Here is a 9799-nt window from a genome sequence, read left to right as displayed (position 1 = left end):
TATTTTCCTAAACGCTCATCATGAATTGCCACCATATGCTCACATACACAGGCATCCATTTATCAGGTCTCGTTTATCTCAAAATTCGAAAGGTGAAGGGCAGCCTCTGCCGTGACCAAGCTAGCACTAAATGTGACAAGAGTAGCTTCTCTAAAGCTACAACTGAATGGTAAGTCTGGAGTATTTCAGTTTAGTCTCTCCAAAATGAACACTTCTAAGCAACTAAGCTTTATAAATGATAGGTGACTCGGCTTCTAAAACTAGGCCACAATTTGGATTAAAACTTCACAAAGATAATAAATATAGACTTGGTCATTTTCACAGTGCAAGGTCTCTCAGAGGCATTACAAATTAAGCCTCAACAAAGAGAGTCTTTGGTGGATTCCTGAAATTTTCAGGGATATGAGTACACCCAAAATACTAAACCGGACCCAGTTCTGCTGAAAGAGGAATGGTAGAAATTAGATGCTTCATAATGATTTTTTGAAACAGAATGCTAAGCTCAAGCAGCTGAATGCACCCAGAATGATTAAAAAGGGATTAAACATGTTCAATGCAGCACATGCTCATGCATTAGACTTTCTGAATTTCTCAAAATATTCAGGCAAATGCACTAAAAGGTGAAGAGATGAAAACCCTTCAACTTATTTTACTAAGAAGAATTCTACAAAGCTGTTGAGCTTGTTTTTGCAGATTCATCATTGACTTTTCCCCCACCATTCACAATAGATGAAGGCTGTCCTGATCCAACTGCGTTCGGCTGTATACCAGCATCTTTGGAGTTCCGTGCTCCAATAACTCCGGCAGAGGTTGCCTCATCTGTAATAATATCACCAGCACAACCCGCAGCCATCACCACTGCAGTTGGCATGGCATTAGTACTTGCCACAATTGTAGTGGATGAGGCCTCTGTTCTCCCTGCTAAACCGCTTTGACTAGCCATCGATGACCTTGGGTTGCTGCTTGAGATGGCCGTTGCTAAAGAGATAGGCATGAGGCACAAGCCTTTCGTTTGAAGAAACTGCATTGCTGATCCCATGTTTTCCTCCATTAGCCTTGCAACTTGTCGTTCAGCCATTGACATGCTATCTTGGGAAGGGCCTGAAGCTCCAGTACTTCGACCCAAAGCTGATACAATGAAATTACCGTGGCCCTGGAATCATAATATGCAGCTAGATGAATGACAAAACTACGTTCGTTTCCAGCACTATTTTCGAGGGGAGGAAGAAATTGGGAGATAAGGAGCATAAACCAGTGGGCTCTTGAAAGCGATTACCTCTGCAGGGAGATCTGCAACAAGAGGTGCAACTGCCCCTGCACCACCTAGCCTACTCATGCTCAGAACCTGAATGGCAGAGAATAAATGATTAGTGTAATCTTGGTATTTAATTTCCTTTCCCTTCTTTCTCAACAATTCCTGCACAGGAAAGAAAGTCTAACAGAGCAAAAGAGACGGCTAATGAACAGCAGGCAAAATCCATAACAGAATGCTTAAATCCAAATTCATGAACATCAAAAGCATAGCCACATCGGAGTAACACAAGCAGAAAAAAATGCATAGCACAAGAATAGAAATGCAAACATGGTGACAGAAATGTCAGAGAGAGTGAATTGTACGCTGAAAAGACATCAGCTGGGCATGTGGACAGGTCCAACCTTATATATTAACTTGGTTTTGGGCATCAACACAGGAAACAAAGTTTTGCACAAAGTCTAGATTACGAAGCTAGAAATTGTATATACACGAGGGCGGGCACCTTGTCAACGTGATACCAAAGAACGTAATCTTCTTGCATTTAAAAAATGCAAGCATATATTACACCAAAAAAGCAGGAAAAAAACACCAATTGAGAAAGACAGCTTCCTTGATGAAAATCTGTATGATATAGGGCTAGTATCTCGACAAAACATGTATTCCCGAGTTTAAAGTCTAAGTAATAACCCTCTGATGTGAAGAAAAAGAGGGGAAGACAAGTAAATGCTGTCTGGGAGTCTCTCTCCAATTCAACCTAGTAGCCAATTCCCATGCAACAGTATGCACTATGGTCAACAGTGTGGAAGTTCTAAATACAATGTGGCCATAGTAAAGAATTTGGCATCTACAAAAGATACTCTACCCTAGTCCTCAAAAACAATTCCCCAAAGGCAGATTAGCATTTTTGGAGCTTAATGGATGATCTTCTTGTGCACAAACTCAATCATTACACGCTCCACTTCCTCTTTCCATTTCATATGACTAGCTGTGCAGAGCTGGTCATACAACTCCAGAAAAATGTTCAAAAGCCTTGTTACATTAATGAAAATAAGCTGCTCGTCATTCTATGTACCATTCTTTGCCAAACTTTAAGCTTGCTGTAAAAAGAAACTCTTTCCACAATGGACTCCTTTTGAGACTCTCCATATTCACTTCCTATGAAAAATGAATTCAACCCTGCTATACTGCAAGTGGACTATGGCCTCGGCTATTTGTTGCAATACTCTCTTACCCTGTGCTAGGAATTCAGTCATATGTTGCAAGAAGGAGCAGCTTTGCCAAAGGCGCAAGAGCTTACTTTTGTGACCTTGCGCTACCATACAGTTGCCCTGGCCCTTGCTTGCATTCCTGGTTTGTCTGTTTCATTTGACAGGCATTCCTCCCCATAAATTGGCATTTGGAATGCATACTAATTCACGGTTTTTCTCTTGAGGAGGCCTTCAACTGAAGGATGAACCAGGCACGTTCAAGCAAGTAATGCCAGCTTCTCTGAACCACCAGTAGTCAAGATGATCTAGTCTGGCAATCTGCTGTTATCTACAAGTTCCTTCTTCTAGAGTGTGAAGGCATGTTCACTTATTTAGTAACCTCCTTGGCCAAGCCTTCCAAACGCTACTCTCTTTGTTTTAGGGTTGGGAACATCCATGGTACCCACAGTAAGTGTGTAATATTGAAACAGGCAAGAAATTTCATCTATATTCATGTCAAGCAAACAACTGTGAAGATGTATTTTGTATACCATTACAAGGTAGCACTCAGAACGTGTTCACTGTTGTGCCCCACATGCATGTACATAAGTGTGGTAATTGATCTGTGTGCAGATGATGCATATGCACATGTACGCGCGCACAAACATGGAGCGAGATGTGATTAACATCCACTGAAGACCTGAAAGATATACATGACAGTGAAGTCCACTAATCAAACACTAAATAGTAGTGCAAAAAGTACATCCAAAAAACACAAACCTACCATCCAAGTCGCCTAGACAGTATGGAAATCTGTGTCGTTACATTGGTATAGACAAGGACTTTCTCTTTGTCTCAGTTAAAAACTGGGTGCTTTGTGTCATTTTCCTATCCTAGGTCAAATGCTGTCTTACACTCTGTGTGTACGCATGCTCACCCCCCCCCTGCCCTTCAATCACGCATCCTCTTCTATTCTCTCTTAACCTGTGTGCATATGTGTGCACACGCATGCATGTGTGCACGTGTTTGTGCATGGGTGCATGGGCTGCACATGGGTGTGTGTGGGTGTGGGGGCGTGTGAGCATGAGAGAGAGAGAGAGAGAGAGAGAGAGAATGTCACGAAAGAGTTACCTTCACTTGCAACTGGAGAAACCTCACATATTCGATGATCTCATCCAGCATAGATGCCTTATCTGTCTGCATGTTCAAAAAGAGATTAGAATATCAAAACTTCAGGCAAAAGAAAGAAAAAGAAACATCTCACAACCCAATAAAACTTTCTAAGGAATGGTGCAACGCATAGAGAAAATATGAGATGTAAGTTTTGCAAACACTCAGGGTTTACAAGACTAATTTATAAGGAAATCTTTTGCAATTGATTTATTTCTGAGTTCCAACCTAGAACCATATATGTAACTTGTCTCTGTAACATGCAGCTTAGCAACCAGCGAAAAATTGTGACACCAGATTCAAGGAAAAAACAAAACACCAGACTTGAAATTTTGTATAATAGCAATTTCTAACCATCTGTGCACTTGCAATTGTTAACACCATAAAAGAAAATATCAAGCTTAAATCCATTTTCAGCCAAGATATTAATCCTCCAGCTTGGAAATTGCAGCTTGGTGAGCCTATGCCTCTCTTAGCAAGCCTCCATTCCCTATGAATCCAACTCTATGATAAGGCAACCAGCATCCCCAATCGTGCAACGGTGGATGTACAAACCATATGCCTTCCCATATGCACATATCCACACACCCACACAAGCATCCGTTTATACAAAAGCCTTGATACTGGGTTTCTTCAGCATGGGCTTGTCAGATCCCAGTAGATGATGCAGTGGGGTGTAGCACTATACTCCATTGAAACTAGATTGTTGACTGATGATATGCAAAAAATCAATAACTACTATCCTTTGTTCAACGTTAATGGTCCACTCTCGCCATGTCCTGGACGGGAGCCACATCAGGTTCAGCTATGGCCTATTGGGGCCCAACCAAGGGCCATGCAAAGGCCAGGGAGTTGACAAGCTGACCGTTTGGCTGATCTGACCAAGGTCGGCTTGAGCCAGCCAACAGTCGCCTAGAGGCTGGCAGATGGAACCCTTGAGGACGTTGGTGCAGCTATCTGCCTTGGGTGTACTCCCTGTATAGAGTGTCCTTGAGCATCTCTCCTTCTGAACATGGATGCCTTCTATGTTGATCTGTTCTCGTGGCCACTACCTTATGCTTCCACACTTGGGGATAGGGCTGTTCATCAATTTCTGACACTGGCTTTTTTATACATGGCCAACATGATCTGGGCAAGATGCCCGAGGGAGGTGGTGGAGCTGCCTTGGGTGTACTCCCTGTATGGAGTCTCCTTGAGCATCTCTCCTGAGTTTCCCTTGTGCATGTGGATTCCTTCTACGTTGATTTGTTCTTGTAGCCCCTACATTACACTTCCACACTTTGAGATGAAGGCACTTGTTCTTCATTTCCTGACACTGGCTTGTATATATATGGCCAACATGATGTTGAAGTGACTAATGAAACTGCTAATTCTTAACACAGATGAGTTAACTATGACAAGATCTCCAGATGGCATCCTCATGTGCACTAGGACTATTGAAGATAATAGGAGACGTTTCAAGCTCAATTGGGCGTTTCAAAGGTGTCAGAATTTATATACTAAGAGTGTGTGTGTGTATTCCTGAAGGAAATAATTATCTTTTACTTATTTTGTGTCCGCCGACGCTGTTACAATTGATAGGGTACTCGTAGAGATGAATTGACTACCAATGAGAATGTTTTTAGCTCGTAATTATGTAAATGGTATACCTTGTTGGAATTTGGAACAAGCTCTTGTAATGCTTTCATCCTCTCTGCAATTCTTTCACGGCGAAGCTGTAGCCCATACACAGAATAGAGCAACAGCCTCAGAACAAAATATAAAACAAAATTGCCAAAAATTAGGCTCCTTTAAGGTCACAGATACATACCCGCTCTGCAATGCTGTGTGGATCTGTGGCTTGGCCACGACGGGCCCTTACACGGGGTCTAGCTGCCCCAGCAACTACTGCTGTAGCACCCTGAGGTTGACCCAAACCAGTATGGCCTGCATAAGGTGGCACCGAAACTCCATGTGACACCTGTATCTGCTATAAGACAGTCAGCCACATTCCCAAGAGCAGAGACACCAAAGCTGCACATCTTAAGCTCTAAATCGAATCATCAAAACATGCATCTCCATATTCATGCATCTATGCCTTCAATGGTAATGAATCTTCCCTATTCAAGGCATTTCGCAATGCAACAAGTATGCCTTCATAAGACTAGAATCTATCCAATCTTACAAATTAAAACTTCCCACCCCCCACGTTTTAAAAAACAAAGGCCAGAAAGAAAACAACAAAAGACAGGACAAGAAGAAGAGCCTATTATTTACCCTACAGAACATTCCTCAAGGGAATATGAGACAGGAATTGAACCCACACACATGTTTGGCATTGAATGAGCTACCCTAACCCAGAGCATTGGCTGGCATAATGAGAGCCCACAACTTTTTATATAGGGAAGAAGACACATTATATGACACATTACACATTGGCTGGCATATGAAATACATTCTACTCACAACATGTGCCAGCCCTCTGTAAGGGAATGTGACACGGGCATTGAACGCACACATGCACTTGTGCCATGGAATGAGCTACCACAATGCCAAAGCATTGGCTGCCCACCCAGTGCCTTTATGGGGAAAGGAAGAAACCTTTTATATCATAGCATATAGCGAACATTCCAGGAGTGAGAGACAGAGGTGGGGGGGAAAAGCGCGTGGGGGGGGGTAAACTTGAAAGATCCACTTTTTGTTTCACTTGATGATAATTGGAACAGATTAAAATCAAACGAGAATAAAACTAGTCTGTCGGTCCATTTTTCACACGTCTGTGTGGGGAGGATGCTGTTATGATGCATAAAGTAGCAATTCACATACGCTTAGAATGCATCAATCAGAAACTGAAGTATCACAAATTCCCGAGTCTTTCTCATGCACAAACCTGTGGATGAGAAGCTTGTTGTGCTTGTGCTCCCGTGAAAGTGTTGAACATGCTTTCCTGAGGTCCAGCCTGCCCCTGTAAACCCAAAGTTAGCCTACAGAAAGCTCTATCCCCATCTGGGCAAGGTCAAGCAAAACTCTTATCTTGAGAACCACTTGTTAAGATCAATGATCTCCTACACTCACTTCATCATCTCGAGGCCTTTTTCCAAGGGGAGCTTCATTTTGTGATCCCTCCTGCGGAATAAAATTTTCTCCCTTCACTTGCCCCACACCAAGAGGAAGCGAAAGCATGCCCCCCATATATGGTTGACGCCACATAGGGGCGACTGAAGGAGGTGACTGAGTGTCAGAGGAAAGCTGCTGACAGCCTGAGATTTCACTACCACTGCTGCCTACTGATTGAGACCTAGTCAACCCTGGAGCTCGGGATGAACCTGCATCAGCAGCTAGCAATCTTAGCAAGTAATGGGTTGCTATACTTGCCTTCACAGCGTCTCTTTATGTGTTAGTCATACCTTCAGATCTCCTTCGCAGTGCATTGAGAGCTGCTTCCTGCATTCCCTGAGGGAGTGATTGAATAGACTGCACCACGCTAGAGCCATCGGTGGAGCCAATCAATGCACCTTGAAGCCCTCGCTGCTGATTGAGTCGAGAAGCTATCAATAAATCATTTGAAGAGTACTGCATCGGTTCATGAGTATGTGGCTGGCCCAGGTTGTCTTGAACTTCACGGACTTGGAAGCCCAAACCTTGCCTCCCTGTGGAACTCCCTTGCACACCAGAGGGCATCAAAGGCATAGTAAACGTTTTCTGAGGCCCTGATAATCCACCAGTTGCATTTGCTGAGCTGGGTCCGTTGAAGTCCCAAGGAAGCCTACCCGTGCTAGTGATTTCAGGCCACGATGGCGAAGCGAACATTTCCATGAGATCGTCCATTTTAGGATGGCCGGGCACGTGCTGCTCTGACTGTGAGTGAAGTTGTGAAGGCTGATGCTGGTCCAAACCTCTATGGATGGCAACTCCTCCAACTACTTGAGAGGTATTGAGAAAGGAAGAGCCTTGTACAGGTGCAACACCCAGCATAGAAGCAGGCTGCATAGTACGCAAAGCTTGCAATTAGACCACCACAGTAACACCGTCCAGTTTGCAGTTGTGTAGGTACTGCAATCAGCCAAGGTACTCCTTTATTAGCAGATTGGTGAAAAAGAGTTAGATCGCCTATAGCTAACATGATACAGACTGTGTTAAAAACAGATACTTAAGCCACATAGCCAAAACGATATCGCCCGATCTGAGAGTGCAGAGAAGGCGCGAATGCGAACATTGTTTTTTTTTGTTAACAATAACGTACGTAGCGAAGAAGAGCGAACAATGCAACGAAACCAAGAACCAAAAGCCTGCAAAATCAACCAGCCTCGTTACAGACACGTAATTTCAGCCCATGGACATGATGTACGTAGAAAACGGTCTTCAAAAGAAACCCGTGGAAGCGACCAACATGGCATCCTATCGAGCGTGTTTCAGCATCCGTGTGCTTCTCACAGACGGGTATCTCAAAAGCTTGAACGCGCCCGAGTTCTGGCTGAGCTACTTATGATCAAAGCTAGAAGCGAAATGTGATCAACGCAAGGAAAAAAGGTCATTACGAGCTTCCAATTTCATCTTGGGCTGGGAAAGGATTCAAAATCTCATGAATCTTTCACTCGCAAGACAGCACGGAAACGCAATAGAACAAGGCAATAGCTGTCCATTTCTTTCATTTGATTCGTGGAATGCTGTACCAGAATGAAGCTACCCCAACATCTTACGATCGTTCAACAGGCCAAAAGCTGGAGTAAGCTTAGCGAGAAAATACAGCAACTGAAAACAAGACTGCCCAGAAGCCAGATGACGAGCAATCAAGCTTGAGAATGGAGCGAGTACTTGCATTAGAGTTTGGGGAATGCTGACCCGGATGAAGAGACTCAACATCTTACGATCAGTCCACCGAAAATCTTGCAATCAGGCAAAAGTGGAGGAGCTGGAGCTTAGCTAGAAAAGCAGCAAGTGCCATGATCTTTGACACAGAAAAACAAGAGTGCTAAGATGAGAAAGGAGGAGGAGGAGGAGCAATTACAGGGGAGGAGGGGTGATGGGTTGCTTTGCATGAGAGTGATGATTCATGCAAGGCAGGATATGGAGCCCAGTGAAATGGGTGAGAAGATGGAAGGGTGAGCTCAGTGAGAAAACCAGGCAACTGCCATGGTCTTTTGCACAGAGAAAAGACAAGGATGATGCTTGCAAGATATGGAGAAATTGAATTGAAGGAGAGAGGGAGCTAAGGAGGAGACAAGACAGGTGAGGATCCAGTGGGCAACAAACGAACAAATAAGGGAATGTTGGTGGAATTAAAAGAGGGGTTATTTCAGTCTGAGTCTGATGGGAGGGCAGAGCAGGGAAACAAACAGGACTGGGGCAAAAAGCAAAGAGGCCCCATTTCTGTGAGCTGTTGGGACAAAGGAGGCCTGCATGAAATGCTTGGTCTCTTGCTTAGTACTTCATGTTCCCAAGTCTCTATGCTTTTCCCCAATACAAAGTTCCTCCACACACTTTGCCTTGCTAGAGAACAAGTTAGGCTCTTAGGCTATCCATTACACCACCTATTAAGAGGGCTCCCCCTATTCTAGTCAAGTTCTCTTACCCTTTTCACTTATGCCCTTTGCTCGGCTCTTAGGTTATGGCTTACTCATCCTACTGTAAGGCATGCTCCCACTATTGGAGTCAAGTTCTCTTACCTTTTCGATATGCCCTGCCTCACCTTTGGCTATTGTGCTACTATGGCTTACGTAACCTATTTAGAGGCCAGCCACATGCTCAAGTTCTCTCACGCTTTTCAATATGCCTCTATGGCCCTCACCATCGTGGACATTTTTTGCACCTCAACAACAGTTGCAAAATAACAAGAAAATCCATAGAGTTCCTATGCCACTCCTTGATGGATATGCTTCAATCAACATATGTTTCAACAATGGAGAGATAGCTTTTGTGAGAGCTAGCAGACACATTTACATGAGATAGACTGAATATCGCTCTCTATTAGGAATGATGGTTTAACAATCATGGTTAAGTTACTTTTCCCTAATCTAATGGACCCCTCGGGCCAACAAACAATACCCCCTCAAACTTACAATGGAGATGCTAGCCTCATGGAAGCCTACATCTTATGAAAGCGGCGTCATAATGATTAGCTTATGTAAGTGTGCCACATTGTCTTCCATGAGGCCAACAAGCTTGTCAAAGTGTGATGACCAACCCACAATGTTGTTTAGCTTATCAA

The 9799-nt window shown here is 43.7% G+C and overlaps 1 protein-coding gene across 5 annotated transcripts; it reads right to left on the bottom strand.

The window, feature by feature from the left end:
* Positions 1-525: 525 nt before the first annotated feature.
* LOC147894155 (uncharacterized) lies at positions 526-8968 on the bottom strand. Of its 5 annotated transcripts, none has more exons than XM_087385030.1 (9): positions 8407-8968; positions 6999-7644; positions 6667-6917; positions 6482-6556; positions 5423-5581; positions 5262-5327; positions 3574-3639; positions 1277-1345; positions 526-1153 (listed from the first exon to the last, which is right to left on the bottom strand). In XM_087385030.1, exons 2-9 carry the CDS (start codon positions 7579-7581, stop codon positions 665-667), a joined length of 1758 nt encoding a protein of 585 aa, XP_087241156.1. In that variant the 5' UTR covers positions 7582-7644; positions 8407-8968; the 3' UTR covers positions 526-664. The 5 variants fall into 5 exon arrangements, with proteins under 5 accessions (XP_087241156.1, XP_087241154.1, XP_087241157.1 ...); XM_087385028.1 differs by having other exon boundaries at positions 8411-8968; XM_087385031.1 differs by having other exon boundaries at positions 5423-5578; positions 8411-8968.
* Positions 8969-9799: the final 831 nt, after the last annotated feature.

This window comes from Dipteris shenzhenensis, chromosome 14 (assembly GCF_047967505.1).
Source record: "Dipteris shenzhenensis isolate YYH24624 ecotype China chromosome 14, Dip_SZ_1.0, whole genome shotgun sequence".
Lineage (NCBI taxonomy): Eukaryota > Viridiplantae > Streptophyta > Polypodiopsida > Gleicheniales > Dipteridaceae > Dipteris > Dipteris shenzhenensis.
Note: the sequence above shows the minus strand (reverse complement) of the source record. Positions and strands in the feature narration are given on the sequence as shown.

Coding starts and splice junctions, on each gene's coding strand:
- LOC147894155 (XM_087385030.1), bottom strand. CDS start 7,581: ATGCAGCCTGCTTCTATGCTGGGTGTTGCACCTGTACAAGGCTCTTCC. Junction 6,918..6,998: donor ACTGCGAAGGAGATCTGAAG/GTATGACTAACA, acceptor CTGCTGATGCAG/GTTCATCCCGAGCTCCAGGG. Junction 5,328..5,422: donor CACACAGCATTGCAGAGCGG/GTATGTATCTGT, acceptor TATGGGCTACAG/CTTCGCCGTGAAAGAATTGC.